The sequence below is a fragment of the Molossus molossus genome, unplaced genomic scaffold (assembly GCF_014108415.1).
Source record: "Molossus molossus isolate mMolMol1 unplaced genomic scaffold, mMolMol1.p scaffold_m16_p_10, whole genome shotgun sequence".
Taxonomy (NCBI): domain Eukaryota; kingdom Metazoa; phylum Chordata; class Mammalia; order Chiroptera; family Molossidae; genus Molossus; species Molossus molossus.
This window is the reverse complement of record NW_023425345.1, coordinates 49,290,391-49,310,465: the sequence shown is the minus strand read 5'-3', so window position 1 is coordinate 49,310,465 and position 20,075 is coordinate 49,290,391. Positions and strand designations below refer to the sequence as shown.

Genomic DNA, 20,075 nt, shown 5'->3' with positions numbered 1-20,075 from the left:
CCTAAAGTGCCTTTCTTGAAGCCTGGAACCCACCCACTCTGAGGTTCTTGTTCCTTTCCCTGCTCTTGTGAAACTCCCCAGTTCTGTGGGCAGAGGCCCGGGCAACGCCAGCACAGAGCAAGTAGCTACAGGCCGAGGGCCCCAGTGCCCACTCCTGCCGTCAGTTCTCGGCAAGCCCCGGCCAGGAGGTCTGTTTGCCTGGCTTCTGTGCCAGGCATCCCTGCCCCCAGCCCCGCCCTCCCAGGCAGCTGCCCCAGTACCACCCGGAGCCCCTGCATGCATGAAGGGAACACAGTCTCCCCATCTCCAGACATCTGGATAGGAGCTGGAGAGAACTTCCCAGATTAGAACTGTGAGGTGTGATCACTGGGGACTTCCAGAGGACTTGAAAACTTGCTTGGGCAGAAGTTCAAGACTGGACAGACTGTTTTGCAGGGAACCAAAGATGAAAAGTCTCTGTTGGTCAGAAATCAGGTGCCTGAGTCCCATGCCTGGAAAGTTGGACATGGGAATGGCCACATAGAGGGGTGTTCTCAGCACCTCCTAGCTTCCAATACTGTGACTGTCCCCCTGGAGACTCATTCACCCTCTCTCCCCCTGATGTCTCCCTCAGGATTGGGAAAATTGGGAGGGGGAAGAAGAGGAGAATTAATGTTGACTGAGTAGCTGCTTTGTGCTAGGCCTGCATTGCATTCAATTCTCAAAACAGCCCACCTTTTGAGGTAGGTATTTTACTCCGCCGCCCCACATGGACACACTTTATGGAGGAGGAAAACTTTAGAAGAAATTAAATGGTCCAAACTCATCATTTTAAAAATATTTTTTTCTTTACTGATTTTAGAGAGAGAGAAAGGGGGAGAGAGAGAGATAGAAACATGGATGAGAGAGAACATTATTGGCCTCCTCCTGCATGCCCCCCACTGGGGATCGGGCCCACAGCCTGGGCATGTGCCCTGACCAGGAATCGAACTGGTGACCTCTTGGTGCATGGGTTGATGCTCAACCAGTGAGCCACACTGTCTGGGCAAACTTGTAATTTTTTAAGTGAAAGAACAAAAGCCCAGAGAGTTCAAATAGTTTGCCCAGATTCACACTCCGTGTGCATGAGAACCCAGCCTCCCTAATGCCCAAGTCATCCGCCTCTCAAGTCTTTTTCTTCCTTTCCCAAGTGCCTGCCTTTTCAGCATAGGAAATCCAATCTTCCACCCACAGAGTAGGTTTGGCCTCCCGAGGCAGGAAGCCTCTTCCCCCTTCCTGTGAGTTCGGAGTGTGTGGGGATGGTTGGGGCAGCCCTCCCACCTTGTGTCTTCAGCCACCAGAGGGAGGTTTCTTGGAGGAGCTGCAGGCCCCGCCCTCCTGATGCCCCTTCCTGCCCACAGTCATCCTGACAGACGAGGAGGTGCAGCGGAAGCGGGAGATGATTCTGAAGAGGAAGGAGGAGGAGGCCCTGAAGGACAGCCTGCGGCCGAGGCTGTCGGAGGAGCAGCAGCGCCTCATCACCATCCTGCTGGAGGCCCACCACAAGACCTACGACCCCACCTACTCCGACTTCAGCTGCTTCCGGGTACGGCTGCCTGCTGCCCTGAAGGATGAGCCCCCGGGGGCGGTGGGCTCGGGGAGTTGGACAGGGGGCCAGGACCTCCCGGCCCAACGGGGAGGGGACAGAGGAGGCTGCTCTGTCCCTCTCACTTCAGGGAGGCATCCCCCTCCCAGAACTTCCTTAAAACCACTCCCGTTGGAGATCAAGGCCAAGGTAGGAAGGTGGCCCCGAAATGTGAGCTTGATACTCTATCTGTCCCTTCCAGCCTCCAATTCGAGTGTGTGAGTATGGAGACAGCCATCAGTTTAGGCCATGCATGCGACACATGGCCAGCTTCTCTGGGGACTCATCCTCCTCCTGCTCAGATCAATACTCCGGCTCCCCAGGTAAGCGGGACTGCAACCCCCCTCCCTGGTGGGCGGGGGGAAGCGGCCCAGAGCCTCCCCACCTGCCTGTCCTAGGCCGCCAGTGGAAGGGTGGCGCTGTCACACTGTGGGCCACATTGTGTCCTCCGAACAGGTAGAACTCAGAAGTGGTCAAACTTGCCCAAGGGCCCGCTGGGAAGAGGCCAAGCGGGGGTCCCAGGCAAGGTCTGCCTGTGGAGCCTCTTGCTCTTCCTCTGAGCCAGGCTGCTGCGCTGGCTCCTGCCGGGGGGGTGGTGGTGGGCACCTGGTTCCTCTAAATGGCATTTTGAGTCTGGGCCCTATGGGGTTTTTTTGTTCAGTGTTTCCAGTTTTATTCATATATGATTGACAGGTAACATGGCATAAGTTTAAAGTGTACAACATAATGACTTGATCTATGTATACATTACAAAATGAGTATCTGTCACCTCACATAGTTAAAAGATTTTTTTGTGATGAAAATGTCTAAGATGTACTCTCTTAGCAACTTTTAAATGTACAAAACAGTATTGTTAACTCTATTCATCAGAGCCTGAGCCTTTGGGAAGGTGAAATTTGGCATGGAAGGGTCCCCTTACAGCGACCTTTACCCTGGAGCCCAGGGGGACGATAAGGCCCTAGAGGACCTGTCACCTGCAGCCCATCCTTGCTTTTCGTCGTGTGCTCGTACTCTACCTTCGTCTTCCTGCCTCATCCTCCTCCACCCGTGTCCTTCACCTCTCTACCTCTCAATCAACCCCAACCCTGCTGCCCTCTGCGTGGGGCCTCCTGTCTCCTCTGGGGAACTAGAACCCTCCAGACCCATTGATGGATCTGTGCCCAGATCCAGAATAGGTGGCAGGGTCTCAGTGCCAAATGGACAGAGACAGCAGTAGAGGCAGATTGTGTTTACCCACCCGCACTGACCACTGCATGACTGACCAGCCCTGCGAGCCCCTCGCCTGGGAACCCTTCCCTATCACTTGATGTCATATCCATTTACATCAGTGAGGGTCCATCTGCATGTTACATTGGTCTGTACTTCAGTTTTTAATAATAATTTTATATTATTTAGGAGTTTTGATACTTTTTTATAGGTGAATTGATTTGAGTTGTGCATCCCTACCCATACATAGTGTGATCAGTATAGCATATATTTATTTAAAAATTCAAACTAGTTAGCACTATTTATTTATTTTTAATTATCATACAAAAGTAGTAAAGTCCACATGTTCATTGTGGACATTAAGAAAATAAAAACTAGCCTGGCCAGTGTCACTCAGTGGTTGGGTGTCAACCCATGCATCAAGAGGTCACTGGTTCAATTCCCGGTCAGGGCACATGCCCAGGTTGTGGGCCAAATCCCCAGTGAGGGAAATACAGGAGGCAGCCAGTCGATGTTCTCTCTCATCGATGTTCCTAGCTCTCTCTCCCTTTTCCTTCCTCTTTTTCTAAAATCAATAAAGAAAATAAAAACTACATTGTATATATCATCTTTAATCCTACTACCTAAAGATAATCACTGTTAGCACTATGATGTATCTTTCCCATTTTAAAATTTACTTATTTATTTAAAATATGTTTTTGTTGATTTTAGAGAGAGAGGAAGGGAGAGGGAGAGAGAAACTTCAGTCATCTACCTCCTACATGCCCCCTACTGGGTACTGAGCCCGCACCCTGAGCATGTGCCCTGACCAGGAATCAAATCCAGAACCAGTGACCATGGGATGACCGAGCCACATCAGCCAGGGCGCTTTCATTTTTTTAAAAACATATGTATATTCAGAAATGGAATTGTGCCATGCATGGTCTGGTACTTTGCTTTTTTTCTCACAATAATACATTGTATTATATTTTCATGTCGTTCAGTATACATCTGGAGTATTATTCTTAAAGGATACATAGTAGTCTGGGGTAGGAATGCACAGTAACATAGCTAAATCTGCTGTCATTGGATATCTAGATTGTCTCCCAGATTTTCATTAAGAGAACAGTATACTTGTTGCTAAATATTTGCACTTATTTGGAATGTTTTCCTTATGATGAGTTCCTGGAAGTGGGATTACTGGTTAAAGATTATGTGTAATTGGCCCTGATCGGTTTGGCTCAGTGGTTGGAGCAGTCACGGGCATGTACCTCGGTTGTGGCTTGGTCCCTGGCCCTGGTTGGGGTGGTTTGGGAGGCAACCAGTCAATGTGTTCCTCTCACATCGATGTTTCTCTCTCTTTCTCCCTCCCACTCTGTCTGAAGATAAATGGAAAAATATCCTCAGGTGAGGATTTAAAATAAGAAGAACATGCGTAATTGTAGCGTTTTGACCGCTATTGTCAAATAGTTTCCCAGATGCCTGGTGAAGATCGGTGCCTCCGTTAGTGCCCCAGCGCTGCACAGGGATTGCCTGGTTTCCTGCATCTTCACAAATACGGTGTCAACATTTACACGTTTGTTTTTAGTTTGGAGGCGAAAAGTGTAGGTGTTTTACTTGGCAAATTTTTGATCACTAGTGAGTTTAAACATTGTTTTCCACAAGTTTATTGGTTTCAAATTCATTTTTGATTAGACATCATTAGGAACAACACGCAGGAACATAAAATCATGGTTTGAGGAAGCCTCACTTTTAGAGTATCTGTGATTTTTGGTTTACTGCACCACGCTGCTAAGAGAAGAGACTGGGAACTCGTAGAGGGACGCCTGAGCTGACGAGTGGCCTTGGAGAGAGGTGGTCACTGTGGAACACCCAGTCGAACTGGCCCAGCTGCCAAGGCACAGGAGGTCCTCACAGGGCTGAGCAGGAGGAAGCTTGGCCAATTATCCTTAAGTAGTTCCTTTTCTTTCCTCATCCTTCCTCAGATATGATGGAGCCGGCCAGCTTCTCCCGCCTGGATCTGAATGAAGAAAACTCAAACGACTCTTCTGTGTCCCTAGACCTGTCCCATCTCTCCATGCTGCCCCACCTGGCTGACCTGGTCAGTTACAGCATCCAAAAGGTTATTGGCTTTGCCAAGATGATCCCAGGGTTCAGGTAAGAAGCTTTGGAGACATTTGGGAAACAGAATCCTAGAGTGAGTTGGAAGGAGGCTTGAAGATCACAAATCTACTGCTTCCCAAAATAGAGAGTGAGGCCCTACCACAAATCTCCTAAATCAGAATCTCGGGATAAGCCCAGGAGTCTGTGTTTTAGGGAGTGCAGCCCTCTAGCATTACTTGAGGGTTATTCATCCCTTACACTCCTAGATGACAAAAGGGAAGCCCAGAAAGGTTTAATGGCTGACACCAGGACTTGGGGGCCGGAGCCCGTGTGTCAGAGTCAGGTCTGAACTGTTAGCTCACTGCTGTGTCCAATCAGCTGGCTTGGGTGTAATCCTCATATTATGATTTTAAATTAAACCTTCATTAACCCTTCACACCCAATTCTGAAATCAGGATGAAATGGTAGAGGGGAGAAAGGGTTGAGCACGAATACTTGTGAAGTCATCTAGGAGTCCTAGAGGGGACAGATGTATTGGCATATAAGATCTGGGCATCCTTCGCCCAGTTTACCCTTCATCCAAGGACATTTCTTAACCACGCTGGGACCTTTTTGCCCAGAGGATAAGTATAAGGAGCTCTACTGGCGTAGAGATCCTCTATTATGGATTCAATCATACAAATTTCATTGATTTATTCAAGTGTTTTATTGTCTTGATAATAATGGCATGTATAATACTTATATTTAAAGAGTCATGAAGTATCAAATAGTCTTAAAATAGTTTAAAGTTGACACTTTTAGTAGGTATGTTGGGAGGTAGTTATATCTATATGTATGTATATTCATATCCTCATTCTTTCTAAAAGTTCATTTAGAACATTGTCATAAAATGCATGTACAATGTGGCTGAGAAACAGAGAGAAACAAATCAATACCAAGCAATATTGTCATCATTTAAAGTAGTGGCAATAGTTGCGATTGTAGCAGCAGACGCGGAATGGTTCCTAGATACTGATGCTCAGATTCAGTGCTAGAGTATTGGGAACCAGGAAATGATTGGACATGGGCCAAATGAATGGAAACTAAAACGAGATGTCCTTTATTGTTTTGTGAATTTCTCCACTATGTAGGGACATCATCAGTTATTGTCTCAGTTACCGTATTACTAGCTAAATAATGGTCCTTCCCAAAGCTAAACCCAGCACTTCTCAGTTTGTTTTTGCCATGAGACAGCTGGCTCTGTGTTATTTTGTGCCTCTCACCACTCCGCATACCAGGGATTTTCCAACGTTCTTCCCCTGGAATTAACGTGACAATTGTAAAGAAGGAAGAAACATCAGATGGTGTTGAGACACTTACTCCATCGTGCGTGTTGTCGTAGTGAAAGTAGTGAGGGGCACTCCAGCAGGGAGGCAGGAGCAAGCTGCCGGGGTCACCTGTGAGCTCCGCATCGCGCCGGGCCTGGGATTTACCCTCTAGAGAGCCTCTTCTTGGAACAGACAACACATTCCGTGTAGTACAAGTTCCAACTTTCTCCTCAGCTCCTCGTGGTATTGTTTGCAAACTCCAAGTGTTCCAAAGTCTTGTTTTATGTAAACAGCTAGAGAAAAAAAACACTTCAAGGTGCCAGTGGATACATGGTAGCACCCGGCTTTCAACAAATTCAAGGGAACAGTTCTTTGTCTTTTCCTGCCTGGTGGGGAGTGGGATGAAAGGGCTTCTGATGCCCTGTCCAGATGCTAAGGTTTGGTGATTCTAAGTGGTGGCTGGGATGGCATACAAGGGAAAACTTTTCTGAAAAGAAAGTCACTCATTTAACCAAATTACCTCATTGCAGCCCCCTCCATTAAGTAACCCAACCCCCCATTTTTTCTCCCATGCCTTTGGCTCCTATCCCTTAATCTGCACATATGCCCTTACACAAACATCACTACCAGTCCTTCGATTTCACTCCCCGAGGATGGGCTAAGTCATCCCTTTTTCTTCCCTTTGTAGCCTCATTTTCCAGAGTTGCCTAGTCTAGCCCTGCAGTCATGGCCACAGGGACATGTATATGAGCAGGTACTGGAGCTGTCCAGTTATTGATGCAGAACCGTGCACCTTGATCCTGAACATGCTTGGGTTGGCTTTTCTCTCTTCAGCATGACTTGAGAAGTCCCTGAGCAGAATGTGTTCTGACAGAAATGGGATAGGCCTTGGCAAGAGCTCTTGGGGGGACACTATGTGGGTACTCTCTATGACGACTGGACAGAGGTGATGTGGAGCCTGCACTGGGGCCAGAGCCTAGGTTCTGGTGGGACCCAGGTGGAGCCAGCCCATCAGCTCTCCGGTTCTGCTGGCATCTGCACTTAGGAGTTCTGTTTTTCCAAGAAGTGAAAGAATAGTGGCTACATCCCTGGCGGCTTTGATCTTGCTGCCTGTAGGCGGGGGTGGAGGGTGTGGGGAGGGCAGGATGAGACTTCTGTGTGGGTGAGTGGGGGGTGGAAGAAACAGGATGAGACTCCAATGCAGGCATGGGACCAAAGTGGGGTAGGACTGGACGGACTGTGTAGGGTGGGAACTGCGCTGTGGGGTGGCCTGGGCCCTGCTCCTGACTCCCTCACGCCCTCCCCCAGACTCTCAGTCTGCACCTCACAAATCTCTCTCCTTCATTGTTGCAAAAGAAATGAATGGAGGACGTGGGGCCAGGAGCAGTCTTGGATCTGAGAACCAAGGACCACAGGTTTCACTGCCAAGAGAGACACGGGAGGGATCAGGCTAAATCAACTGGAGCCCAGCCCTGTGGGCTTAAAGCCCTCCACCTCACCGTCTTTCCATTTCCAGAGGCTCCCAGAAGCACCTGGGGGCCACAGTGCTTCCTCTGCCCTTTCCTCAGCATTCACTTGTTCATCTATCCAACCAACCACTTCCTTACATACACTGCGAGGGATAACAGTTGTTGACACGATCTGTCCTCCTGAGATTCAGTGTCTGAGGAAAGACACAGACATGTAAATGACTACTGGGAAGAGATAAGAGCTCTAGAGAAGCCTGCTAGCGGACCGTGGGAATACAGGCGGGAAGGGCTAGGCTCTGCCTGGGGGCGCAGGGCCAAGCTGAGATTGGGACACATTTCCCGAGCTCATCACAGGTACCCAGAAACAGCCACAGGTGTGAAAACTGATCAGGGTATAAATATTACACAGTCCCAGGGAGGAGGACAGAGCCTGAGGTGGTGTCTGTCGGCAGGAACAAGGTCTCTTAGGGTTTCTCCACCTCTACCCTCCCCCACCACACACCACCACCACCACACACAAGCTCCAGTTCTGGCTGTGAGCTGCACTTAGAAATACCCTGTATTTCCAGGCCGTGGGTGGCAATTCGAGGTCATTCTAGGTTTGCTTTCATAGAAACAGCATGTCCAGATGTCCAGATCACAGTAGGCAGAGCAATCTCTCTGGCCAAATATCTGTGTGATGTTTGACCACTTCTGGACATTCCTTTTTAGTGGGCTGTTGAACAAAGGGTTATGTACTAAGATAATCCTCACAAAATTACTTACAATAACAAAAGTTAGAAGTGACCAAAATGTCCCAAAATAGGTAGATAGGAGACTGATTAAATAACTGACAGTATGTTAATATAATGTAACATTATGCATCCCTCTCTGAACTGGGCGAAAGAAACTTTAGTAATGTAAGAAGTGAGACACAGAATTACTATGAACTTGAGAATTTTTAAAAAGATAGTTGCATAGAAAAAAAGATAAGGAGCTGTACCAAAATATTCATTGTGGTTATGAATCATTTTTATTTGATTTTATATTTTTTTCTGTATTTTCCAAAGATGTGCTGATAAACATGTTTTACTTGTATAATGAGTTAAAACTCAAATGAGGGTAGTATTTTTTTAAAATGTGGATTGGGCATCTAGAGAAAAGTGACAAGGATGATGAGATGTCTAGACACCGGGCCATCAGGGCTGTCTATCCTGGAAAAGATGCGAGGGGTACATGGTAATTTCCTTTATTTTTTATTTTGGTACATGCCCCTAGTGGGAACCAACCCAGGATTCTCTGGTCCGCAGGCTGACGCTCCAACCACTGACTCAAACTGGCCAGGGCTGCTTTCTTTAAATGGTTAGAGGGATGCCCATAGCTAATGGAGAGTCTGGTTCCGTGTTCCTTGAGAAGGCATAAGTACCAGCAGTGAATGAGTGTGTCATCGTGTGAGTTATAGATCAACAGAATAAGAGGCTGTTGACAAAGAGGTAACAACTTCATGGCTGTATCCAGAGGCCATGAGCTCCTTGGCTCCGGGAGAATTCTCGGAGGCTGTGTGAGAACATGTGTCAGGAATGCTGAGGAAGACACTGGACCACAGAGCCTCTAAGAGGGGTCTTCCAACTCTCCAGCACTCTGTGATTTTTTTCAATGCAGACTTTTTGCTAGACACCTTAATCATCTTTTTATGAACCAAAGTGTAGCCACAGAGAGGATGACAACCTGTCTACAGGATATCCAGGAAGAAATATACAGTTAGTAAGAATGGGGAAGAAAAACCAGAAGCAAGTTTGATCTTCGGGTCCTGCTTTTTCCTTGTCACTGTTCAGATAAGCCCAGCTCATGATGCAGAATGGTGGAACTAGTCTTTGGACTTTTGACTCATTAGCACATATTTGTTGACCCTCTCTTTTGCTCAGGGCTAAGTGATCAGTGTATGGGAAATGTTAAGTAATTAAGAGATGGTGCTTTCAAGTAGCTTAGAGTTAAGGTCCAGATAAGGCATATAAAAAACAGAGCTAAAGGGGAAAGGGCAAAATAGGAGTATCAGCAATGTGCAGGGGGTGTAAGGAATGGCTCCAATTCTGCTGAAGAGAATCAGAGGGTGGGGCTCCAGGGGAGACCCCATCAGATTCAGGATCAGAAGGACAAGATGGGGGAGAAGAAGGGCATTCTTGGCTGCAGGTGTCACATGCTCAAAGGTATGGTGGTGTGAGAACACAGCATCTGAATGTGGAGAAGTCCACAGTTGTTAGACTGGAGGGTTGGTGGGGTTTGCAATGGGAAGAGGGGTTGGAACTGATCTATAGAGTACAAGCTTGATCCTGTTGGATAATCGGTGAGGATTTCTGAGCACAGAAGTGTGATACTTCCCTGTAACAGCAGTAAGAAAGATGGATGAAAGACATGAGAAGTTTGACTCCAGGATTCTAGTAGGAGGCACATAAAAAAGATGATGGCGGTCTAACCAGAGAAGTCCTGGTGGGAGTGGGAATGGGGTCAAGGGTTCTAGAGATGTCCTAGAGACAGAGTTGGCTGAGTTTTACTACTAAGAAAGACTGGAGGACAGAAGGAAGGAGAGGGGATAAAAGCACTGGAGTTGTTGGCAACGACTCTGGCCGTGCATTTGTAGACCACCTTATTCATGCCGTAACCTTGAGAGCTTCCTCAGGCTGTTCTCCTGTCCCTAAAATACCTCTGGCTGCTTAGAACGGGGAGGTCCTGGCAAGTGACTAGGTTTTCTTTTTTTTTTAGTAGCTGAGCTTCTTCATTTCTTATCTTGACATCCAATCTTGAGTTGTTCTCCCTCAAGAAACAGTCTTGTTCTTTCCAACCAAGATTGAGGCTCCTCAATGAAGGATCCAGGGCACATACTAGTCACCTAGCAGGTGTAGACCTGTCAAAACACTACACTGGTTTGCATGACTTGAACGCCTGACCGCCACCTCTGCCTTCCCTGGCAGAGACCTCACCTCTGAGGACCAGATTGTGCTGCTGAAATCAAGTGCCATTGAGGTCATCATGTTGCGCTCCAATCAGTCCTTCACCATGGACGACATGTCCTGGACCTGTGGGAATGAAAAGTACAAGTACAGCATTGGTGATGTGACCAAAGGTGTGTCTGGGATGTTTTTACCCTTTCTAGCTCCCAGACTCTGGCTCCACCCATTCTGGGCCCTGATCAGGCAGCAACAGGGAGAAAAGGGCAAGGGTCAAGCCCAGTCAGGGTTGGAAGTGGGGTGGGGTGCAATGGGGGGCTCCTCAGTTATACCCACAGCATCTGGTCATTCTCTCTCATAGCTGGACACACCCTGGATCTGATTGAACCACTCATCAAGTTCCAGGTGGGGCTAAAGAAGCTGAACTTGCATGAGGAAGAGCATGTCCTGCTCATGGCCATCTGCATTGTCTCCCCAGGTATGAGGCCTAGCAGTGAGGAACTCAGGGACCTGGGACGTAGGAAATATAAAAATTGTATGGGATGTAGGAAGAGAGATTATTGTGATCCTGAGGATGCTATATTGGTGATGAGGCTCAAAGTGGGGCAGCCCTGCCTCAGTGTGGACTATACTCAGGAAAAAAGTGACTGATTTCTACCCAGGGATGTTTTCCTAGGCTGGGGAACCAAGGAATGGACATGGGCTCCCCTCCCCAGCATTCACTCACTCATTCATATATATACACTCACCAATGATTTATTGAGCACCTACTATGCACTAAGTACTCTGCTGGGCATGAGGATTCAGCAGCAAATAAGACTTCACTCCCATGAAGTGTAAGAGGAGACATTAAACAAATACTATTTAACACTAATTTCTAATGTGATGAGAGTTTTAAAAAAATAAATAACTATGTGATACTACAGCTAGGTATAATAGAAGGAGGGAACCTGATGTAGTCTGGGGTATGAAGGTAGGAAGTCATCAGGAATGGCCTTCTTGAAGGTCTTTTAAACTTTTGCCTGAAGGATCAGTAAGAGTCAGGCAAAGATTAAGAGGATGCTGAAGTTGGGTGTCTGTCTGTGTAGACCGACAGGTGGTAGGGAGATTGAACAGTAAGGACCCAGCTCAGAGCTCCTGTGCCTCCTCTTCCTGCCTCCCTGTGCCCACAGACCGTCCTGGAGTGCAGGATGCTACGCTGATTGAGGCCATCCAGGACCGCCTGTCCAACACGCTGCAGACCTATATCCGCTGCCGCCACCCACCCCCAGGCAGCCACCTGCTCTATGCCAAGATGATTCAGAAGTTGGCTGACCTGCGTAGCCTCAATGAGGAGCACTCCAAGCAATATCGAAGTCTCGCCTTCCAGCCTGAGTGCAGCATGAAGCTCACACCTCTCGTGCTGGAGGTGTTTGGCAACGAGATCTCCTGACTATAGCAGCCAGTGGTGGTGCCTGGGTGGGGCTGCTCCTCTGGGGCCATGTGCCCGAGCCTGGGGCTGGCTGCTGCCCAGCAGCCCTTCCCACCCACTCTTGTGTATAGCCCCTCCCCTCTCACCTCTTCTCTCTGCCCTGCCCCTCCTCTCTCCTGCCCAACCGAAACCAGGTGCCTGCTCCCTGTAGGCCACAGGCTGACCCCAGTCCCTCAAGACCTCAATCATGAGGAGTTGCTGTTTATTTGACAGAGACTCAAGTGAGGGCAGAGGGCAAAGGCTGAAGGTGGAGCCCCACCTGGGGATGCCCCCACCACTCTAGAAGTGGCTGCTGGCTGGTGCCCAGGGAACATGCAGGCAGGAGAAACACACCCATTCCTCAGGGACAGATACCTGTACCCCCCCCCCCGATTCAGGTCCACATGTCCAGAGCCTGGTGGGGATCTCCCTCCCCTGCCCCACCCTTGATAAAGAACTGTCCACAACCCCCACTTTATCCCCACTTCATCCTGCCACCGGTCTGTGCTGCTCTGTCCAGGGCAGCATGCCAAAATGGGGCCTTCTCCCTCTGCCTTCCTTCCCATCCTGGCCTGTCTAGGATACTCACTGCCAAGGATGACCAAAAACAGGGTGACTAAGGTCACAACTCCCCACTCGCCCACCTCTGCTGGCCAAAGTACACTTTCCTAACCCCTCAGAGCCCACCTTCATCCCATTACCATGGTAACATTCTCCTTGGAAGTAGCTATGGTGAGGGGCTTTCTGCCCATGGCTGGGACCACTGGCCCAGAACCCACCTGCTGAGAGACACAAGGAGGAAGAAAACAGGGCCCAGGCAGTGGAGTACAGGCAAACCCAGCCTCACCCCTGGGTTTGGATGGTGGCCCAGCTGTCTTTATCACCAATCCCATGGCTCCTCAGCCTGGCTCTAAGAGGTTAGTTGAGGTAGGAGCTCTCCTCCAACAATCCACGTGGCAGGACTGAGTTGCCCCCAGGTTGCAGGGAAACGCGGGGCGCCAACCTCACCTTCCCCTGCCAGTGCCTTACCTCCCCCCCTGAGAAAGGGCCTGCCGCGAGCTCCAGAGCCCTGCACTGTGTCCACGGGTGCTGGTGGGGCCGCACCCTAGTGGGACCCAGAGATTGGCCCATTCTCCCAACCACCCCGTAGTCTGGAGAAGCAGTGCCCACTCTGCTTACCAGTGGGGGCCACATCTTTTCCACCTTGGTGCGTGGGATGGAGGTGAAGACTTTCCAGACCCCAACAGCCTGAGTCACCCTCTCCCTGTCCAAGTGTAGTTCTAGGACCGCCGTTTCCCCAGGAGAGCCAGGGTGTGGGTGGAGGGCGAGCGGGTTGGCCTCTGGTGCCTAGTCAGAGAGTGTTTAGGGGTGGAGTCATGTGGGGTTGGTTCCCTTCTTATTGTTGCTCCACCACCCCAAAGTCAGAAGGAGCTTGGGGGGCGGGGCGGGGGATGGGTGCATAACTTCAAACTTCACATCCTTTGTAGCTAGACCAGCCCAGGAAGTGGAAACTCTAGGTCCGTTTACTCTGGGCGGAGTTCCTCGGGGAGTGAGTTGTAGGTATGTGGGACCAATGCAGCGAGGGTCCTTCCAGGAGTCCCAGAGGGTCCTTCAGATGGTTACTTGAGTTTGGGGAACACAGCCATATTTGATATCTCAACACAGAGGAGTTCAAGTCAGTAGAATACCCCTCCACCTGTATCTGTGTCCCCTGGAAATCCTGGGAGCAGTCGACTTACCAATGTCAAAGACGTAGTGTCCACCTGGCCCAGTATGTCCTCAGGTGGACAACATCTCACAGCCACGCTCCTCACTGCAGAATACCACCCTTATGATCGAATCCTGTTTATTACGTATGAATTGTTTTAGGAATCAGACTCTATTTTGTACTACACTTTGATATAGCAGGTAGTAGGCACCGCTGATTGAGATATTTATGGGGGGAGAACTTATGAAAATTCTATACAGTAATTATTATTGTTGTGTTATTTGATAAATTCGGGAGAGACCCTTGCTATCTGATTTTAGCTGCAAAACACATTGGTCCAGGTTGCTCTTTGGTGGGAGAAAAGATTTGAGAATCGCTAAAGTCGTTCAACCTCCTTATTATAGAAAACTGACACTTCGAGGGGGGCGCGACTCACCCCAACTCATATCACTAGTTAGAAGTAGCACCAGGACTGGACCCAGACTTCGGACTTCGGGTCCAGTGCTCTTTTCACTACACCACGCTTGAGCTCAGACTCCTTTCTCATTCCCTTAGAGGCCAACCTAGTCCCCTGGGGGAAGTGCTGATTTCAGACAGAGCAAGTCTGGACCCCAAACCCCTGCCTCCCTTTCCTGGGTCGTCACCCCACTGACCCATCAGGAGGGTGAGGGACACCTCAGCCTGTGTCTCAATGTGAAGCAGAACCCTCACCCCCACTGTGGCCCTGGCCAGACGGGGTCTCTGTCTCAGCTCTTATACTGCTGTGGCCTTATCAATAAAGTGCAGTTGTCTTTGCCATGTCTCCACCTTCCCAGCTCTCCTCGGACTCTGCCTCCTCCAGGGATCCCGACTGGGCACAGGGGGAACACCAGCTCCTTTGGCCTGGGACCCACAACAACCCAGCCCACACCCAAAGGGAAGTCTAGGAGCTGGAAGGGTTAAAAAAAAGAGAGAGAAAGTGAGGTTTCACAGGGCTGAATTGGAAGGAAATATGATTATCATCTACTTTAGGATGAGAGAAGGTGAAGGTAGATGTTTATAAATCTAAAACTTTTAAGTATATTATTGGAAACCTTGGAAAGCATGTGTCCCCATGTGCCGCTGAGCGAGAATCAGAGCGGTAGCTCCTTCAGCTGCCTAACTTAGGAGCAGTGGGCGAGTCCAAGCAAGGCCCACGGGAAGGTTGGAGTATAAGCAGTCGCCGAAAGCTGGGAATGACGCGGCAGAAGCGGGCTTTAGAGAGTGCTTCCTGAGCTCTTTCCAAGAGAAGAAACCTTGGTAGAAGTAAACCAGCGAAGAAAGCCCTGCTTACGGTAATGAGGATGGCTCACACCACATAGCACTTACTTTGTGGCAAGTGCTACTGTAAATAAATGCTTATCGAAAGCCAACTTGCTTTATCCTTCTAAGGACCCCGGGTAGATGGACTGCCATTACCCCAGTTTGACAAAGGGAATAACTTGCCCGAAGGCACACTGGTGGAGGGATGGGATTTGAACCTTTGGCAGCTGGCTCCAGAAGTCTTTAATGAGCTGCGACACTGTGCTGCTTCCTCATGAGTTGAGTGACCTGACCAGTCAGTCTTGCCAACTCTCTACTTAAGAGCACGTAAGGGAGGTTCCTATTCCTACAGGACGCCCTGAGATGGGACAGCTGGAGGGGCGGGATCAACCACTGGTTACTCTCAGGAAGCATTCAGTCATATGTACTGGGTCCCCTCAAGTATGGCCCTTACCTGAGAACCCTGAAAATGAAAATCAAACCTGTTATTGACAAAAATGTGTTTGATACTTGAAATGGCTCCTGTGCCCATGAGGGGGGATTGCAAATGTCTCCTGCATGCACAGGACTCCCAAGGCACCCACCTCTGTTCCCCCAGGAAGGGGGGTGTATGATAAAGAGCAGCATCAATAAACACAGCAAGCAAACAGAGCCCACCAAAACACCATGGTAATCTGAAAATGCGGAAACCATGTCCAACCATGTATGTATTTTGGATAAATTGGCCTGGGAACCTGCACATGTGATTTACTTTACTTTTTTTTTCCCTCCTCACCCGAGGACATTTTTGCATTTATCTTCAGATAGAGCAGGAGGGAGAGAAGGAGGAAGAGAGAGAGAGGAACATTGATGTGAGAGAGACACGTCGACTGGCTGCCACCCACACGACTCCTGCTGGGGCCGGGGACAAACTGCTATCGACGTATGTGCCCTTAGCGGGAACTGAACCCAGGACTCTCTGGTCCGCAGGCCGATGCTGTAACCACTGAGCCAAACTGGCCAGGGCTTACTTTACTGTTTCAGCAGTTTCTGCAAAGATTTCAACCAAATGTGTCACTGGGGGTGCGGTGGGAGTAGAAGAATTGAGGATAAGGCTTGAGGGCTATTTTGTCATGAAAAAAAATGAACAGACTTAGAAGCAGCTGCTTGAACGCACGTCTCTGGCTGGAGAAATGTGAAGATGATGCTCCTAGAAGCTTTTAGGGGAACCTTATTCGGTGTTTTATAGATGATCTAGAAGAACATGAAATCTTCAGTCCTGTGTGTTACAATACATTTTTTCCCAGTAAAACGAGAGGAATATAGTGATAAGTGGGATAAAAAAGTGATTTTAAGTTTTCACATTCCAACCTCCAGTTCTATATGTGTGCTGTTCAACAAAGTAGCCACATGTGACTTTTTCAATTAATTAGACATACACGAAAGCAAACATTTAGCTCTTCAGCGGCACTGCTACTCCTCAGTGGCCCAGGGCTACCAGAAAGGACAGTGCAGACAGAACATCTCTGTCATCGCGGAAAGTTCTGTTGGAAGCACTGGTCCTACTCCTCAGTGGCCCAGGGCTACCAGAAAGGACAGTGCAGACAGAACATTTCTGTCGTCGCGGAAGGTTCTGTTCGAAGCACTGGTCCGCACAACCCACTCTTACGGGTGCTGACCGCAGGTGATACGCTTCTGCTGACCGCTGGGCAGACAGCCACCGAACCGTTCGGCACCATACAGATGCGAGATAGGGACTGTCCTCCCTTTACATCAAGCAACGCTGCTACTGGCTGCTGTGAACGGGCCCCTCAAAAGAGACACAAAGGAGAAACATCTCACAGGCTGCGGGGTTGATAGGTTCAGAGCTTCATGTGGCAGACATAGGTCAGTGGTGTGCTGGGAAATACTGATTCCTGTAGTCTGGCGGCCAGCAAACAGGGCCTGCCTGGAGTGGCCAGAGCCCTTAGGTCGGTGTCTCTAGCTTCTGTGGAACTCCTTGGAGGTTGTCGGTGCCGCGCGGGCTCTGTCTATCTGCCCTCCGCTGAGAGGCCAAGGGGATGCCTGCTGACACCCTTTCAGACATTAGCACTCATGTGGGCAAGAGTCTGTGTGCTAAGTGACCAAGCAGCATAGTGGGGTATGGAGCAGTGGCTGGTGGGGGGATTCAGGAGGTAGGGGTCCCTGCTCCAGACAGCTGCTCTGAATCTCTATTCAGATATGTCATACACATGAGGTAGTGTTGCAAGTCCGATTCTAGGAAAGCTGACGCTGAAATGTAGGTTGAAGTGCAGAGAGTGTACTGGGGAGAGGTCTCAGGGTCACCAGCCTCGGTGGCAGAGAAGGACGTAGGATTAAGTAGAGGGTGAAGTGACCGTCTCCACAGAGGCCTCAACCAACCCTCAAGGGGAGCTCTGAAACAGGGATGTCCCTTGCCAGGCTTTTATATTTCTTCATGAGATAGTCATTGGATATTGGCTGTCTCCATGAAGAGTGTGACCTTCATGTGACCTTAAGCTAGGTGGCTCTTTTCAGCCAAGGGCAGGTGGGACTGAAGGTTGTTTCTTCACATTTTGTACAACCAGATGGGCCCTTCCAGAACAAGCTGCTCTGCCTTGGGGCGTAACCCAAGGCCTCCCGGCCCTCCCGGCCCTCCCCTAGGGCTCTAAGTCGTGGGAATCCCAAGCACTCCCTCTAGAGGGTGTTACCAGCTTCCTCCCAGCTCTGGGCTGTCAGTTCTTTCCCTAAATTATCTTGAGCTTCTCCACTAGGTGGTGCTGCTGCCCTATAGGGACAAGTTTGAGCTGAGGGCTTGGCCTCTCCCCCCCCACACCTGCCCTTTCTTTCTGTGAAGCTGAGTCCCTGACAGGGCAGGCACTTGGTGGCATTTGTCTCTCCTCATACCAGTGACCAAGCAGAGTGCATAAGGGATCTGCTCTCAGACTTTCCGCCACCTCTGGAGTCACAGCTGGGGAGAATCTGACACTCGCCCCTTAGCGATGGGCCTCCGGAGCTGCGCTCTGGTGCCTGGGGCCTCTGGGCAACTTGCAGGCTGGCCCCAGGTTTTCTTTGGGGTCCAGCCTGGTCGTGCAGCCCTTCCGGTCTTGCCAAGCACAGACACAGCACTGAACTCAGCGCTGGGGATACAGCAATGAATAAGACAGGCACTGCCCCCGAGAAAGGCACCATCCTGTGGGAGAAGACAGGCCTGCAAACGGACCATGACCAAGGATACAAATGGGAGCCACAAAATATAACATTTAACAGCATAAACTGCTGGGTCCGTGTCCTGGCTCTACCACGTGTTACCTGTATGACCTTGGACAAGTTACTTAATGTGTCTAAGCCTCAGAATCTTCATCTATACAATAGTAACAATAATAGTACTTACTTCCAGGGTTGTTGTGATGTAATCTGTGTAAAACACTTATCACACTACCTGGGCGGAGCCATGAATCTCACACCCTGCTCAGCATCATTATTACATTGCAGAGTGGAGGGATGGTCAAATACATTTGTATCAGGAGTTGGCACTGCTCTCATCCTCTGACCACTAACCCTTGCTGGGCCCTCTGGACTGGCCCCCGATGATCTCTTAGACCTCTGGACCTGTGGGCTCCTGCTCCAGGAATATCTACCCCAGCTGGGAGAAGGCATCATTGTGCCACCTGGCCACCAGGGGGCAGGTATGCAACTTAATAAGCCAACCGGGCCCCAACTGAAACAGCCGGCGTGGAGAGAAGAGTGTGGGAAAGAGAAGGGCGAGTGGGCACATAAACTGAAACACATGGAACTTTAGTTAATACGGTCCCCAACTTCTTTCAATTACGGTCTTTCTTTGCCAGCTTCGCTCCCCCAGTGACCACCGCCACTCGACTTCACTGCACACATAACCAACCCATAATTAATGTCAGTATTCTCTGGTAAGAAGTGGCTGGTGCCCAGAGAAGGGAACTCAAAATGAGCTTCAAATATCAGCTTGCTCCGTGTATTTGTTGTGTCATCGCTTCTCATTTTCACCCCAGGGCTTACTGGACCCTTGCTTCTTCGGCGAGATGCAAAGCCCACTATGATCAGGTCTGTCTGCTTCTCCATGGTCACGTGTCACTGTCCGGACACTGAAACTCAAGCCCTGGCCACCTCCAGCCACTTGCAGTTCTCCAACCATGCGTCTTGGCAGCCTGCCTCCACGGACCAGTGGTTCTCAGGAGAAAAATAAGGGCCCCAGAGAGCTTTTGTTTATGTGGGTTAGATCCATCAACATTTACCATGTTAAGAAATTTGAAAAATATAACAATAACAAATTTTAAAATAATAATAATGAATCTATTATAAGTTAACATAATTTTTATTAAAACAACCTGGTTCCCAAAGCAGAACAAATTTAGTGACGAGAGGGTATGGTCGTATAGTCTTGTAAGTCTCTCTACTGTCCGGCTCAGCAGAGCAGCTGGACTCTCAGATCTGGTTCTGCATTCCATCTGTGAAGACATCACACCTCATGGAACCTCTGGAAACTCCTCTGGACACAAGCGAGGGAATGAGAGAAAAAGGCAAATACTGTCTTAGTATTATTGTGAAAATAGTTTTGTCCTTGCAGAGCCCCTAAATGGGCTCAGGGACCCACAGGGTCCCCAGACTACACTTTGAGACCCACACTGTACACATTTTTTACACGTTGTTTCCTTGGCCTGCTATGCCCTCTGCTGCCCCCCGTGCCCCACCCCCAAACACACCCCAGTTTTCTCAACTGGGCATATTTCTACTGCTCCTTCAGTTTCCAGCTCAGACTTCATGTCTCCCGTAAACTCTTCCCCGAACTTCCCCGTGCTGTGCCCTTGCTTGCCCATCCACGTAGAATGCCCCCACCCTGTTGTAGAACGAAGTGTACATTGTAGTGGGTTTTAAGTTTCGATTTTGCCTTTGGGGCTCCCTTCTGGACTGGAACAAAGGAGGAAGGAATTGTATAAATTTAGCTGAATAAATGGATGGATGAATGAATGAATGCAAGGCCATGTGCCACCCACGTCTGTCAGCATCTGAAGAGCTGATCTTCACAGGAGATG

General features: G+C 49.3%; 1 protein-coding gene across 1 annotated transcript in view; it reads left to right on the top strand.

Moving 5' to 3' along the window:
- Positions 1-12,023, top strand: part of VDR (vitamin D receptor) — a 51,340-nt gene extending 39,317 nt beyond the window's left edge. The window contains exons 5-10 of the mRNA XM_036251926.1: positions 1,380-1,564; positions 1,806-1,926; positions 4,774-4,945; positions 10,616-10,767; positions 10,953-11,069; positions 11,764-12,023. Coding sequence (XP_036107819.1) covers positions 1,380-1,564; positions 1,806-1,926; positions 4,774-4,945; positions 10,616-10,767; positions 10,953-11,069; positions 11,764-12,023 — 1,007 coding nt within the window. The remainder of the gene's footprint in view (positions 1-1,379; positions 1,565-1,805; positions 1,927-4,773; positions 4,946-10,615; positions 10,768-10,952; positions 11,070-11,763) is intronic.
- Positions 12,024-20,075: the final 8,052 nt, after the last annotated feature.